Genomic DNA, 17666 nt, shown 5'->3' with positions numbered 1-17666 from the left:
GGGGGTAGATAAAATCGGGGGCTGATAAAATCGGGTGCTGATAAAATCGGGTTCTCACCGTATGTGAACTTAAACGCATCAATCACATGATACCCTACATAGATTTTAGGTTTACTATAACCGTCCCAATTCAATTATTTTCTAAAATTTTCCATTCTGAACATAAAAAGGGTTATTACGATTTTATCAATTTATTAATATGCTAAATTTATCGTTCAAGCCGTTTTGGAAATAAATTAACTTATATGGAATATTTAACATTAAAATTTACAATATTGATGCTGCCCCTGATGTTTTGTACTCCACAAAGTCCACACTAGTAAGAGGCTCTCAAACAGCAACAAACCACCGTGGAATTGAACAAGTAAAGCTTACGTTGAAAAATTTACGATTTCATTCGTTTCACGAATCATTACCGTTAATTACCGTTTTGTTTTACAAAAGTTTGGAAGCCCGGCTGTCAATATTGTAGAGCAGTACTGCCAGCATAATTCAAACCTCAAATTCAAATATTCAAAAAGTAATCCAAAAACATCATTTCTACTAACTAGTAACGTAACTTATATCCAATAAAGTAATTCTAAAACCACTAATTCAATGAAATTTTGAAACGCATTGTTATGGCTATTTCTCACCGGAATAGCTCTGAACATAGAATACCACTCAAACCAAAGATCACTGCAGTTTGGAAATAGAACAATCATAAACAAAATCTATTCTACTCGATTGACCAGAAAAGCTATAGAGCTCCTACCTTTCAACCAAGCCCATAACCGCCATCAAACCAAAACCGGTTGAATGTTCTGATATATTACCAACACTAACCGCGAGGCAACCCAGCAAAGATTCATTTTCCTAGCACGACCTGTACAGCATTAATCTGCCAAAGCGGCAGCTCTCTCACCCACTAGGCTATTGGCAGCGTATGCATCTAATAAATATAATTTTATTTTATACATTACCTTCGACCGTGACTTCCTGCGAAATGGAACCACCTGGCAATAACGCAATGATGACGACAATCACACACACACACGCACAAACGCACCTAGACGAACTTCGCATCGTGAAGGATGGGCAGTACGGCGCCGAGAATCCGGACGTGAAGGGCGGCTGGGACGGCATGGTCGGCGAGCTGGTTCGCAAGGAGGCGGACATCGCAATCGCATCGATGACAATTACCTCCGAGCGAGAGCGTGTTATCGACTTCAGTAAGCCATTCATGTCACTCGGCATTTCCATAATGATCAAACGGCCGGTCAAGCAAAAGCCAGGCGTATTTAGCTTCCTCAATCCGTTGTCGAAAGAGATTTGGGTAAGAGCTAACACAGCATTAAATTACCTGCCGCCGGCACAAACATATCGTTGTCCATGCTCCACGTGCGGGGAGAATCGTCCACCGTTCAACCATCTAATGGATGTTATTTTCTCTCTGTTCTATCTTTTGCCGTTGCTGGGTGCTGTTGCCGTTCCGTCATAAACATCAATTTTCACCCAACCGGGGGCCATAGATATGCGTCCTATTCAGCTACGTTGGCGTCAGCATAGTCCTGTATATCGTGTCACGCTTTTCACCGTTCGAGTGGCGGCTAGTTAATTATAACGGTAATTAATTTTCGAGCATCTAATTCGATCTGTAGCTTTTCATTCCCCATTAACCTAGACAAAGGAAACGCGTTTGGCCTACTTGCAGGCGACCAACCGGATGCTGTCCCACAGGCCACGGTGAACGAGTTCAGCATTCTGAACTCGTTCTGGTTCGCCCTGGGCGCATTCATGCAGCAGGGCTGTGACATTTCACCACGGTCCATCTCTGGTCGGATCGTCGGTTCGGTCTGGTGGTTCTTCACACTCATCCTCATTTCGTCCTACACTGCCAACCTGGCGGCGTTCCTCACCGTGGAACGTATGGTCACGCCTATCAATTCGCCGGAGGATTTGGCCTCGCAAACCGAAGTCCAGTATGGAACGCTTATCCACGGTTCCACGTGGGATTTCTTCCGGGTATGTATCCTAATTAGACAAAATTTACATATGCTCAACTTTTTTTTAGAATCGTAACGGAAACACCCACGTGATTACAGCGTAATTGCGAACAAATTGCGACAGACAAACTGCCCATGCTAATTACCTTACCGCCTTCGTTCTCACTTTCAGAAATCGCAAATCTCGCTCTACAGCCGCATGTGGGAGTACATGAACTCGCGGAAGCACGTGTTTGTCAAAACGTACGACGAGGGCATCCGGCGGGTGCGAACGTCCAAAGGCAAATACGCACTGCTCATCGAGTCGCCCAAGAATGATTACACCAACGAGCGGGAACCGTGCGACACGATGAAGGTGGGCCGGAATCTCGATGCGAAAGGATTCGGCGTTGCCACGCCCTTGGGATCGCCGCTGAGGTGAGTTTCTCGTTTTGTTTCGGGTAGCTTCCTACAGTCAGTCCCGTGTACTTGTTGAACTGTACCGCCTGCTCTGAGTAGGAGCAGTGGGTGGTGTGGGTGGTTTCGAGCCTGGGCGGGAACAGTATATTTGCTGTTGGGTTATTCTTGCAAAGCTTTTGGAAGGTGAAGGGTATAAAAAGCGTATTGCCATAAAGCTTAGGTTAGTGCTTCGGCTGTGATAAAGCTCGGAAGCACTGCAAAAGTTTAATGCTTCAGTTGAAAAAGCTAAGGCTAGTAACGATTGCACTCTTATCAAAATCTGCTCAAAATAAAGTATAACTGGTTGAGTACTCATCAATTGTGCAAGCTTTGTAGTAGTACTAGAATAAACTTTTTGCAAGCATAGAAAATCTCCACCAATAGTCTAGAATAGCGGCTGCTAGGGTAAAGACCTAATATTGGCCCCATTAGGGAGGGCACTGTACTATTCTATTAATTACGCAGCATACAACCGATGAAATGCGCCTAAATTGGCATCATATTCTTGCCTAGTTCCCAAGAACCAATATAATAACAAAAATGTCCTGAAAATGATGAAATACTTCTATTTGAGCGCAACTAAAACTCGAATCGAATGCTCCAATTGTCCCACTACCATTTAAGCCAATGCAAAGATGGCAGACGCTGCTCTAACTAACGGTTTCAAATGGGTAGGGCGATAATAGAAACAGGGCGAAAATAGGCTCCACACCCTATTAGGAAAAATGCAGTATAAGAGAGTGATGATACAGTAAGTGCAACAGTTTGAGCTGAACTTAAACAACACACCAAAAAATATGAATTTTATCATTGACGAAATTGCAAATATGACACAATCTAACAAACCGTACTTCACGAAATGACAAAACATTTCCGTGTTCCATTTAATTTTACATGAAACATATAGTTTACATGCGCAATGACATAAAATGACACTTACTGCCATTCAGAACAAACGCCATATCGTCGCTGTTGTGCTATCTTATGACAAGCGCCATTTTGCACATTTCGAGAAACACGATTTTGAAAGTTTTCATTTACTTTATTTAACTAACTTTTTTGAATTTTATTCTATATACTCATTTTTTCCAGATCATTCATTTCATGGATTATATTCGTTTTGTTATTTTAAATATTCGACTTATTTTAAATATATAATCATTTCATTTTATTTTTTTCTTTTAGCATTTTGTTGATTCATTTTGTTCATTTGACCTCATTTTATCTTTTGTATTAATTTCATTCTTTGTATGTATTCCGATCAGTTTATTATCAATTACATGATATTCGTATCATTCATGCAATTTATTTTATTCACTTTTTCATGTCATGCAATTTTATATTATTTTTCGGGTTCACACATTTTAATTATATGACTAATTTTGTTCAGTCATTAATTTTATTCATTTCATCTAGAACATCAATTAAACACAATTCAATTTATTCTCTTAATTCTATTACTTTTTAATATTGCGGATTTTTTTAATTTCAATCATATTATTGTTTAAAAGCAATTTGTTTGCTTTTAAACAATAATAGGATTGAAATTTTAAAAAAATAATAAAATTTATAAAAAACACCTTTATTCATTTTATCACTTCCTTCGTGTTGTTTATTTTATTCCTTCTAATCATTTTATTGATTTTATTAACCCTCTGCATACCCTGTCATTTATGAACAACTACGTTTTCGAACAGTTATAACTTTGGGATTAGACAAGATTTCCTCACCAAAAAGTAAAACTAATAATTGTGACTATCACCGTTTATTTGAGCGCTAATAGTTACAAGAAATATTAGTAGAACTGAAGTTATTACAATTGTTCTGATTGGATTTCACTAGAGCAGTGCTACCAGAGACATTTTCAGTCATCGGTGAAAAATTATTTTTGTATTCAAATATTGTTGAAAACTGATAAATTTAATCAATGTAGACTGCTTTCGGCTATCTTTTCTGCCCAATCGAACTATTGAAAACTTTGCAGGAGATGTGTATCAAGGATCGTCATGTAAAAATTGAGCAGTTTCTCACGCTGATAGACAAGCATGTATCTTGATCAAAACAAGTTTTGCGTATTTCTTTACAATAACAATTTGAAGAAAAACGATTTTGGAACCATATATGATCTAGAAAAATATTAGATATGAAATGGTTAATTTTATCCATATTATTAATTCAATTTTTTATGGTTTTACATTTCTTATAAAAGAAATGTATAGAATTCGCTCAAACTTTCAAGATTTTTTCCGAGGCCCGGAGGGCCGAGTCTTATATACCAATCGACTCAGCTCGTCGATTTGGGACAATGTCTCTGTGTGTGTGTGTGTATGTGTGTGTGTGTGGGTGGGTGTGTGTCTGTGTGTGTGTGTGAATGTAACGGACAAATTCTCATTCGTGTTTCTCAGCAATGGCTGAACCGATCTTATCCAAACCAATTTTAAATGAAAAAACAAAAAAAACAGTATGAACGCTATTAATTTGTTTTTGATTTTGATGTTTAGTTTCCAAGATATGAATGTATGAATGCGTAAAAATGGCGTTTTTTGCAGTTTTTTTAAATTATCTGCCGAAATTGACAATATAGATTAACAATTTATATGTTCAGCTTCAACGAATACCTTTCGAACAAGCTATAGATTGTTGAAATCGGACTATTATCAAAAGAGATATTTAACATTAAATGCGAACGAAAGATTTTTATCATTTCCCATTGCCATAAATATGACCAAAAACATATAATCTATTTTTAACGCCAAAACGGCTTATTTTAGGTCAATAATATCTTCGGAGAATTTAATGGAGGCAATATTCTCTTTCTTTTGGTATTATGCTTTTGCTGATTAATCCCCCTATGAGTGAGATATTTTCACAAATTTTCTTGGAAGTGATTATATCGAAATGATGTCTTCAGCAAATTTGTAGCTCTTACTTTTGCGAATAACTTTACTAAAGACTTTAAATATCTATTTTGAATACTTTAAAAGTTATGGCTTGTTGTTTGTTGCTTACTCTTTGTCGCCTATTTATTGTTCAATATAGTAATAATCCATTGAAATAAGCTAAACATTATTTCGATAAAACGAATTTTGCATTTCATTTTACTATCTACAACAGCTAGAAATAATCACCGAACACTTCCAAGTTGTCTGGAAGGAAATTGATAACTTATCAGTACAAAAGTGTTCATTTGTGCGATCGATCTGAAACATATCGGAAAATGAAAAGCGAAATAAATAACTCCAAGCAACGGCGTAGCCAAGAGAAGGTTTTGGGGTTTAACACCATACAACCCCCTCCCTCCAACCACACCCAAATAAAAAATTGGTTTGAAGTTGAAAATTTATTGATGCAGACTGATTTAATTCAATATTACAATAACAATTATCTGATCCGTAGATTGATAACCTGTTGTTGTAAACATCATGAGGACTTTTGATAAATTGTCGGAATGGGGTCCTGATATGTAACTGATCTATTGGTCTTGAATTCACAGTTGTCTAATAGCATCAATATCAAATTCCTGCCTGAAAACATTCCAATAGAAAATTCCAGAGTTCTGTAATCAATCATAATCCCCAGATTTATTTTCAAATTGAGCTCGTTTTTGTAGAAATGTACTGTAATGAAGGTCTTTATTTAATAGGAAGCGAAGTTAAAATTTATTTAATGTCTATGAAACATAGAACTACTCACCAAAAAAATGCATAACTTTCAACATTTGCTACAAATGTTTTTGACTTTCTCATTCACTCCAAAATTCGTCAATCTAATCCCGACCCGGAGAGCCGTGTATCATATGCCAATCGACTGAATTCGTCGAGATCGGAAATGTCTGTGTGTGTATGTGGAAAAAAATGTGACCTCTGTTTCTCAGAGATGGCTGAACCGATTTGCACAAAGTTAGTCTCAAATGAAAGGTACAACCTTCCCATCGGCTGCTATTGAATTTTTTTATTGATTGGACTTCCGGTTCCGGAGTTACGAGTTGAAGAGTGCAATCACACAGCAAATTTCCATATAAACTGAAATGAAAAATTTTCAAAATCAAATTTGTATTTTTGATGCCAAATGACTTTAAAATGCATGAAACATTGAGATGTTTGACAAAAATTGACTTCTTTGGACTTTGGTACATTTTTGCCTTTCTCATATAGAAAGGGTATGCAATCACTCCAAAAATCGTCAATTATACCGGCCCGAAGGGAGTATGCAGTGAGGGGTTGCTACTTTAAAATTAAAACTAGTTTAAAATTTCTTAACAAGTTGAAAATTTTCCGCAGGACCTGGACCTCCCGGATCTTTCTCCATGAACCGCCGCTGGTTTCAAGCGATGTTTCAGTATCACATAGTATCTCAAGATCGTGGCTGTCGATCCATTGTATGTATGTGCAAATCGTACTGAACATGTAATATTCATTTCCACCATTTTATTGAACATAACCATCGTAGTTTGGACAAATGAGACAAGCACAATTGCACCACTAGATGGATTAAAACAGGTTTTTATTTTGGGAATGCGTCGAGTTGAGACGAAAACGTAATATGATTAATAACGAGGATAACACTTTCCGAATGTAGAGAGAAATTTATGAAAAATGGCGATTTCCATTCGATTCTAGCAGGTTCTGATCGATTTTGATGAGCATTTGATTTTTGTTGCATGACCAATTATATGTATAGGTCAAATGTATAAAAACAGTAAGGTCAACAGGTCAAGATAGCATCATTTTGAAACCGCCAATTTCGGAGGTTTAGTATCTTCGATGAGTTTTACAAACGTTAAACAGCGCATCATTTGATAAAATAATTTTGACGGTATATCGTCCAAGAAGTATTTATGGTGAATTTTCTCAGGCTAATATTCATGACTACAATAAAGTCTCAACAAATTCGCTAGACACAAACTCTGTTACTATTTTCTGAAAAATTAATTCTGCATAATTTTAAAACTTCAAAAATTACGGTTTCGGAATTATGCCGTTTGGACAGTATGATCGATTTTCACCAAACTCCCACCAAACCGAATTTCTGGCTACGCCGCTGATTTCAAGTAAGTAGAAACAAAATCGTTCTACACTCGTTCACAAGAAACTTTTTCGAATGCTGAATATCTATTATGATACATTGAAACCCCGATTTTATCAGCCAAATATGAACATATGTTTGATGGGCTTTAGCAGACAAACAAGACTGAATTCGAGTAAATCCTTTCTTGAGCATGATTTCATTATCATGAAGATATGCGAAATATGCGAAAATAAAAAGTTCATCATAATCAGAAATAGTTCTCAGACTACATCAAGGGACGAGAAGAATATTTTAACAGCTTCAGTTTATTATAAAGAAAAAAATTGCCCGATTTAGTCAATGTCCCCATTTTGTCAGCCTAAAATACACAAATGGGTCTTTATTGTATGTATTATTCGCTGTGTTTCACATTAATAGGTACATTTCATTTTTGGAGATTTTTTCATTCCATCGAACTACAACAATTTTTAGATAGTTTTCAAGGGGTTATTTTATAGACTTCTTCCAAAATTTGGCGAACCTATTCCAATTCGTATACCAATTAATTGGTATACTTAAGGGTTTATATGTTGCAGATAGAGAAAATACTGAAATTTTCAGCTTTTTTTGTCCACAATATTACGAAAGCTTATTAAACAATTTTTCCTAATAAGTTTGTGAAAATTATAAACTATTTGAAATTTTTTAATAGCTTAATTTTTTATTTAACGTGATTTTGCTTCACAACGTAGTCTATTTTTCATGGCTTGCGGTGAGCACGATCTCTCGAATTGCTGAACTGAAAATTATGGAATAGAAATTAATTTTTAGTATTCTTTACAGATCCGCTGGTGCTCTAAAACGATTTCGCTAGATTTTCAGAGCACTGTGCACCCAGTGCATTAACGCAAGTGACGGAAGGTTATCGAAAAGTTTCGTGAAAATGAAAATTCCAGTAATGATGATGATTTTCCCAAACGGTTCGTTTTCGAGAGGTTTTTATTTGTTCTTTGGCATTAGGATTAGCGATAATAATTCAAATCAAGGATACTACTGGGAAGTCACCTTTAGAAAAAGTCGATGTCGAAGTAAAATTTGAAACTATGCACGCATGCACAAATTTTGATTCTACGATATTGCTTTCTTAATCTACAGCAAAAAATACAACGGGCGAAACTGTATTTTTGTTTGTTTATTTAAAGTTTCGCCCGCGATACTTCAATGCTGATAGGTGAGACCGAAAAAGTAAACAATCGCCAAAGGGGCGATACTATCATTTTGTCAATTTCAATAGCAAAAACAAATTTTAATTTAATAATTTCTAATACTTTAAGAAGTTTTGGGTTTCGATCACTGAATTATGCAATCTAGGATGTAAAAAACACAATAGTTATTAAATAGGAAATAAAACCAAGTCTGGAAATATTCACTGTTGATTTTCTTTGAATGGTATCACTGCTAGTATCGCCCTTTTCAAGAAAAAGCGTTGATTTCTTAGTTCTCAGTCGCGTTGGAAATTTGAGTAAAGTATAAACTTCAAATCGATTCAACAAAAAAATTCGATTTTTTTGGCTCAGTACAATATATAACCCCTTTAGGAAAAATCAGTTTTTCCACCACAATATAGATATTTTATTAACAGAGCAATAACAATAATTCGTTGGTATGTCTATTTTATGGGCCATTTTTTCGCTTTCCCATTGATTTGGTTTGAGATTTCTAGCACTAATGTTGTCCTATGCTGATTTGAGCGATTCTCTGAGTCCTGCCACTATCCCATCGCGAAGCATCAAGTTATAAATGTTCTCAAACGATATAATATCCGAAGAGTGATAAGAGTTACAAGAAATGTCTCATCACACTGTTAGGTGGATTAAACACGTTTTAATCATATTATTTATCATTTTATTAAATTTCCCCAGTTCATATATTTTATTCAGTTTCTTCATTTAATAAAATTCGGTTCAGTCAGTTCTTTTTATTAGAGGATGACAGTTTGTTAGCTAGAAACAATTTAATTTACTCTCTTAATTTCATAACTTTTTTAATATTGTCTAATTTTCATTTGAGCTAATTTGATTTATTTTATTAATTTAATTTATATTAATCATTCTATGCATTGTATGAATAACTTTTTTTATTGTTATAGCTTATCTCACATCTAGTTACTGGCCAACTTTGCGTGTGTTCGGCAAACTAATGAATAATACAACAGTGATATGTGCAAGAAATGTCTCATCTCACTGATAGGTGGATTAAATCGGTTTGGTTTTAAAAATGATTATGCCATTATGTTCCACAGAACATCTTATACATAAAGATAACTTGAGCCAATCCCCAGACACGGTCATTCGAAGCAAAAATTATAAAATTTCGCAGCGCGTTTTTCGCTATATCTCAGAAATCAAGCAGAATGTCAAAATTCTGAAAACGCCACTTTGTAGAGATTTTTTAAATAAGTAATGTGGCATATCTAACTCAGTTTCCCCAAAATGGCGTTTGTCATAAGATAGCACAACAGCGACGATATGTGGAGTAAAATTACATGATCTACGAAATTCAATGTCATGTAAAATTAAAATCAAACGTAAAATTAAGTCATCTTCACTGGCGGCTCCAGGGAGGAGCACGGGGAGGCACGTGCCCTCCTCCCCTATTCGACCAGATACTGTTTTGATAAAAAGCTATTTGCATTTCCCTACTTCAATATTTTTATATTTAATGATCAACAAAGTGATCAAGTAATTTCTTTCTTTGTACCACACACCAAAAAAAATTGAATTTTATCGCTGACGTAATTCCAAACTTGCCACAATCTAACAAACCGTAGTTGACGAAATGTCGAAATATAACCGTGTTCTGTTTAATTTTACATGGAAGATGTACTTTTCATGCGCAGTGCCATAAAATTACACCATACAACATTTTAAACAAACGCCATATTTGGAGTAAAATTACGTGACTCGCAAAATTCAACGACATGTAATATTAAAATCAAACGTAAAACTATGTCATTTTTGATGCTTGTATATGTAATGGTCAGAAGACGTGAATTTACACGATTTTTTCTATATGTGTACTTTATTTTATCAACTGAAAGCTATTTCATTAAATTTGGTAACAAGTGCAATTTCGAATTTTTTTTGGCAATAAGCAATGTTTCTATTACGGTTGTGGTACCGGTAGTAGGGAAACGGAGGGCAAGTGCGACACCATGGACAAGTCCGACACCCCTCGACTTTTCCCAGATATCAAATTTTAAATCATACAATAATAACAGGATATCATTAGTACGATTATTTTGATTATTTCGAGATACATCTATGCCATATAGATTATTCCAACGTCACAAAATTAACAAAACATACGAAAGCAAAGTTGATGCGTACTTGGATATTATTTTTAGTTGAAACATTTGAAGGTTGTGCACTGTTGGGGTAAGACCGACAGTTTTAGGAGGGATAAGACCGACACGCTTTTTAGATGGTGGAGTTCATTTTTGATTCAATGCGAACGACTGGGAGTTGTTTATGGTAGGGGAGACCGGGGCTAGTTGGCGGTGCTTTCAGTTTTCCTTCTTTTACCGCTTTGATTTTGGTAGATCTTGTAAAATAGAACACGTTGCATGAAAGGGTAGACTGTTGGCAACATCCCAGAATTTTATTAAAATGTTTGATACGTTGCCTTCATTTCTAGGGACAAAAATATCTGACGCTGAAAACCCGCCAACTTACCCCAGCATCGGGGTAAGTTGGCGGACTGCCAGAAAATAAGCAATCCAATGAAAATACAATTACATAAGTGGTCCATATGAAATGTGCCGATGGTCATTTCAATAAAACTGTATAGTATTCGACACTTTTCATTATATTTCAGTCTCAATACCCCGTCATTTTGACTTCGACGCGTACTTTATATTCAAATTCAAATTCCCCTGCATTAACGAGAGACACAAGAAAAAGTTTCTCTTACTGTGGAGTGAATTTCAGAAATAAAAATATATGGTGACTATTTTCGCACTATAAATAGTACCGCCAAATTTCCCCCTGTGCGTTACCGCCAACTTACCCCAAACGCATATTTTATAAAAAAAGGATTTAAAAAATTACTTTTGGGTATGAATAGGTATAAAATCTATACGGACGCTGAAAGCTCTTTTCACGTACTATCGAAAAATATAATCGTTCGGGGAATAGATAGAAAACCACCTTAAATAAGATTAAAAAATTTACAAAGTACACCCAGGTTTTTTTACGCGGTTTTTTGCGCGGTTTTTTTACTAGGTTTTTTTACGCGGATTTTCCAATTAGCGCGGTTTTTTTTACGCGTATTTTCCAATTATCGCGGTTTTTGCAAAAATATTCTAAGTCCTTTTGAATGCAAAAGACAGACTTTTTCTGAAAAAATTTTTCTAAGTCCTTTTAAATGAAAAGAAATTAGAAGAATTTTGGCAGTTTTTATTTTGCGCGGATTTCGCCATTAACACGGTTTTTGCAAAAAATAAATCTATTTGAATGCAAAAGACTTAGAAGATTTTCGGAAAGATGGAATAGACGGGTCTGGAAGATTCCTTATGGCCCGCACCCCAACAATATGGGTATTTTCGGAATGGTCTTGAAGAGTAGGTTCCAGAAATTGATTTTTGACGCCATTTTGAAATCAAAAATGGCTACTTCCGGTTTAGCGAAATTCGCTATAACCCAATTAATATGGGTATTTTCAGAATGGTATTGACGAGTAGGTGCTAGAAATCTACGTTTGACGCCATTTTGAAATCCAAGATGGCGACATCCGGTTTAGCGGAAATTCCCTACAACCCCTGCAATATGAGTATTGTCGGGATGGTCTTGAAGAGTAGGTACCAGAAATTTATGTTCGGCGCCATTTTGAAATCCAAGGTGGCGACTTCCGGTTTAGCGAAATTCGCTATAACTCAATCAATATGGATATTTTCGGAATGGACTTGAAGAGTAGGTGCCAGAAATTGATTTTTGACGTCATTTTGAAATCCAAGATGGCGAGTTCCGGTTCAATGAAATTCGATATAACCCAATCAATATGGGTATTTTCGGAATGGTCTTGAAGAGTAGGTTCCAGAAATTGATTTTTGACGCCATTTTAAAATCAAGGATGGCGACCTCCGGTTTAGTGAAATTCGCTATAACCCAATCAATATGGGTATTTTCGGAATGGTTTTGAAGAGTAGGTGCTAGAAATCTGTGTTTGACGCCATTTTGAAATCCAAGATGGCGACTTCCGGTTCAGTGAAATTCGATATAACCCAATCAATATGGGTATTTTCGAAATGGTCTTGAAGAGTAAGTTCCAGAAATTGATTTTTGACGCCATTTTAAAATCAAGGATGGCGACTTCCGGTTTAGTGAAATTCCCTATAACCCAATTAATATGGGTATTTTCGGAATGGTATTGACGAGTAGGTGCTAGAAATCTACGTTTGACGCCATTTTGAAATCCAAGATGGCGACATCCGGTTTAGCGGAAATTCCCTACAACCCATGCAATATGGGTATTGTCGGGATGGTCTTGAAGAGTAGGTACTAGAAATTTGTTTGGCGCCATTTTGAAATCCAAGGTGGCGACTTCCGGTTTAGCGAAATTTGCTATAACCTAATCAATATCGGTATTTTCGAAATAGTCTTGACGAGTAGTAGACAAAGATCGATGTTTGACGCCATTTTGAATTCCAAGATGGCGAATTTCGGGTTAGCCACATTCACTATAAATCAGTCAATATGAGTGTTTTTGGAATGATCTTAACGAGCAGGTTCCAAAAATTGATTTTTGACGCCATTTTTAAATCCAAGATGGCGATTTCCAATTTCGCGAAATTCGCTATAACCCAATCAATATTGGTATTTTTGGAAGTTGAAGTTGTAGTACAAATAGTTTTAATTAAACAGTTGAATTTACCTAAATTTAAGCAATATGTTTAATTTGAATAAATTCAAACCCCCAACTCACACCACCTACGTCTCTTTCTTCTATCTCTTCCATTCTCACCGCACTTTCCTTGATGAATATATAAAAATATTTTGCATTTTGCTGGTTTATGATTAGATCTTATATTTGAGGGTGATTTAGATGATTACCCAAATTTTTCATGCGAGAATTTCAGTAAACCGGAAGTCGCCATCGAAATTTTTAAAATGACGGCAAACATCCACGTTTGTCTGCTTCTCGTCAAAACCATTCCGAAAATACACATGTTGATTGAGTTGTAGATAATTTCGCGAAACCGGAAGCCGCCATTTGGGATTTGAAAATGGCGCCAAAAATCAATTTTCATGGAAAACCTTGCGGGGAAGGTGCAGATTTATTTATTTCTGGCACCTACTCGTCAAGACCATTCCGAAAATACCCATATTGATTGGGTTACAGCGAATTTCGCTAAACCGGAAGTAGCCATCTTGGATTGCTAAATGACGTCAAAAATCAATTTCTGGCACCTGCTCCTCAAGACCATTCCAAAAATTTCAATATTGATTGAGTTATAGCGAATTTCGCTAAACCGGAAGTCGCCATCTTTGATTTCAAAATGACGTCGAAAATTAATTTCTGGCACCTACTCTTCAAGACCATTCCGAAAATACCCATATTGTTGGGGTGCGAGTCTTCCAGACCCGTCTCTTCCATCTTTCCGAAAATCTTCTAAGTCCTTTGCATTCAAAAGGATTTTTTGCAAAAACCGTGTTAATTACGAAATCCGCGCAAAAAAGCTTCCAAAAATATTCTAAGTCTTTTGCTGAGAGTTTTTTTGCGCGGATTTTCGAATTAACGCGGTTTTTTTACGCGGATTTTCCAATTAACGCGGTTTTTTTACGCGGATTTTTTAATTACGCGGTTTTTTTTTGCGCGGTACATATCCCCCGCGTAAAAAAACCTAGGTGTATCGCCCACAGCTTCTACAAAACATAATGTTTCACAACAAAAACACATTGGATAATGCGTTTTACATTACTCTGGTATTTGCATTTATTCCTTGTCAGTATTGTCTCAAGCCGACCAAAAAATTAAAAATCAAATTGAGCGCGATTCATAGATTTATTATAAAACGAAAGAGAAAAGGATAATCTCATATGAGATTCTAAAATGATATTGAAGAACAATTTCCATCGGCTGCTGGACTGTTGATCAATAGAGTTCCGAAAAATCATAACACGAACCGGATAGTTTACTACAAAGCGTATGTTACTTCTAAGTCAATGAATCTTAGTAACAGGGTATATATTCTTCTTGCAGAACGGATCATACCCCTTAGAATGGCTTCACAAGCGATAACAAAGCTTGAAAAGATTAAGGGGGAAAATCTTTACCATGTTGAACATTATTTATTCACACCACACATTCGTATGCTCTTCCTCTTGCTACGCGATGAAATACCAGAAAGTATGCATTTGCATCACGCAAACTCATATACACATAAATACACTTTATCACACATACACAACACATTTTTAATAAAAAAAAATGGACAAAAAGAAAGCTAACAAGGGCGTCGCTCTTGCCACTTCGGGTGTCGGTCGTACCCGCAGCGTTTATAAAATGTTATTTTCCTCCATTTTTTGGCAACCAATAATTTTTAATGAATCCAGTTTTTTGAAACGCCGAAAAAATTATATCTTGTTAAGAGCCATCCAAACAAGGATTATGCACAGAATGTACTATTTTTGGAGCTTTGTGCTATTTTAGAAAACAGATTGCGCTTAAGGTGTCGGACTTGCCCCCGGTTCCCCTACCCGTATCAAAAATCATGGGATTATCAACCGATTTTGCGTTCCATGACACTGGTGTCTAGCTCATTATTGCCTATCTACAGGACTTTGTGGCCTGTCTTGCGTTGACTACGTTACGTTGGCACATTCCCAAAATAAACGAAATACCGGTACTGAATAAAAATAATTACCGACATTTTCCGTGCCATGCTGCCATGGAGTTAAAACTTGCCGAGAATGAAAATGCTATCGCCTCTAAAAACCTATCCGGTAATAACCGGAGTCAAATGACACACTCAAACACGAACTTACAAACTGGAAATTATTTTAACTGCACAGTTTTACCCTGATCAAACCTTTCAATACAAGAGCCCATTTCAAAATATCGACCAGCAATGTGGTATTATAAGTTAAATGGTTATGGATAATTTCCGACGTACTTAAGGCAATATTTTAACTATTAGGTCGAAAAGAATTACAATAGGCTTGTTTTTAACTCTTTCATGTCCAACTTTTTTCTAGTGCATGAAGGGTTTCAAAACTATTTTTCAAGTCAAGAAACACGAAAAGCCTATTTTCATAAAGATAGGTGCTTCCATGGTAGTGCTAGAAGCTGGTCAATTTTTACCTTCTAATGCTCAATACAATTCACCTAGATTAATTACAATAATCCAATTACGTGGAAAACGTAGCCAACGACAGTTTAAATTGATAAAATTTATCAGTTTTCAATAATATTGCACCATAACGAAGATATATGAAAAAATCATTTTCCGTCGTCAACGTAAACTATCCCTGGCAGCACTGATCCATCGGAATCCAATCAGACTAATTGCAATGACTTCAGTTCTAGAGCTGATCCTTGTAACTGTTAATACTCAAATGAAAGGCAATAATCACATTAATGAGCCTTACTTGTTTTTGTGAGCAAATCTCGCCTCAATCAAAAGTTATAGCTGTTTAAAAACGTTGTTGTCCACAAACAACATGGGCATGAATGGGTTAATTTGAATGTATTTACTGCGAATGGAAAATATGATTTTTAGAGAATGTTTCATTAACAAAGTTCTTATTAGTTTCAATTCTTCGCTATGCGCCGACATAATTAGTTTATGGTGTCACGTTTGATATCGATTTGCTAATATTTTTCTACAAAAGAAAGAACACCAATTTAGTACACAATTTCACGCAGAACCCGCACGAATTACTTAGAATGGTAAGAATTGTGATTCGCTGGTGATTTAAAAAAAAGACGGAGAGTGAAAAAGCATTGAAGTTTAGAAGAGAGGATCAGGAAAACCGTAATGTTGCATAAAGCTGCTTTACAGTGAATTATGCTCGAGATGTGGTAGAAGAGTGAATCCAATCTAGCAAACTGAGATACTTTGTCGATTTATGGTTGAACATAGCGTTTCTAGTATCTATCAGCTTCGAGTTGGAAGAAAGTAGTGCCGCTAAAAAGTAATTGGATCTAAAAGCGCGCCAAGCCGCGGAATCCAATAAGGTGCCACTTTAGAAGAAAATTCTGGTAAAATGCGAAATATTGTTCCAAAGTAAGCGACGCAATAAACATACTTTGTTGATCAGAATACTTGTTCAGCACACAACATCTGATAGAAAATCATGGTTTTGATCGCTTTATTTCACTAACGAGTTCTTCTTTATTAAAATAAATATTTACACTGATAATATAAATTCGTAAATATAATGAAATTGATCATGCAATGCACGAGTTCATTTGTCGTTTTCTACAAAGAAGTATTTTCGTGCATTGTTAATAGTAGGTTTCGTTCATTTAATGTACAAGAATGGCCGCTTGGTGAACGAAAGCTTTCGTAAATTTTTCTTATTTAGTGTACACTGCACGGATAACGATATTATATTTCGTGAATGAAACGAAATGTTTTGTTTATTTAACAACAAGTTTGTGTATATTACACAGGATTTCGTTGATAGCACGAATTCATTTCGTTCATCTTAGAAAAGAGGAATTCCACGAACATCCGTTCGAAAATATTTAAAATCGTGACCGACCATCTTAGATTCTAATGAAACTTTACACATTTCACCGGCATGGAAGACTAAACATTTTCCAAAATCAGTAAGATTATTTTGACTCAAAAGCAATATTTTAAAAGGGCGTAGACGTTTCTGCAAGCATTAACTGTAAAAAGACAAAATTTCACTCATTTATTAAATTATATCTAGGAAAACAATTGAACTGAGACATTTGAGTTTGATAGTTTTATGTCGGTCCTTAGTTTACAAATCTTCAAGCAAAACCCAAACCCCATGCTTACTGTATCCACACATTTGTTGACAATGTGAAACGAGATATTTCTCTTGGAGGCATCGTTGACCCGCTTGTACTTGTTCTACTTGCCAACATCAATCTCACAAGCAGCGAGACTCAATTGTATGTCACGTACTAGTAGGAAAAATATGTCAAACAGTCTACCAACTGGGACATTTTCATCCCTCACTCGTGTTTCTTTGTATATGT

At 35.9% G+C, this 17666-nt stretch overlaps 1 protein-coding gene across 2 annotated transcripts in view; it reads left to right on the top strand.

The window, feature by feature from the left end:
• Positions 1–17666, top strand: part of LOC131691701 (glutamate receptor 1) — a 496119-nt gene that overhangs the window by 460702 nt on the left and 17751 nt on the right. Inside the window, exons 7-10 of one of the 2 annotated variants that reach the window (XM_058978296.1) lie at positions 1053–1315; positions 1512–1605; positions 1694–2004; positions 2158–2402. In XM_058978296.1, coding sequence (XP_058834279.1) covers positions 1053–1315; positions 1512–1605; positions 1694–2004; positions 2158–2402 — 913 coding nt within the window. Of the gene's footprint in view, positions 1–1052; positions 1316–1511; positions 1606–1663; positions 2005–2157; positions 2403–17666 lie in introns of both variants that reach the window. The other variant, XM_058978295.1, reaches the window with a different exon arrangement.

Source organism: Topomyia yanbarensis, chromosome 3, assembly GCF_030247195.1.
Source record: "Topomyia yanbarensis strain Yona2022 chromosome 3, ASM3024719v1, whole genome shotgun sequence".
In the NCBI taxonomy this organism is placed as follows: Eukaryota; Metazoa; Arthropoda; class Insecta; order Diptera; family Culicidae; genus Topomyia; species Topomyia yanbarensis.
This window is presented reverse-complemented; position numbering and strand designations above follow the sequence as displayed.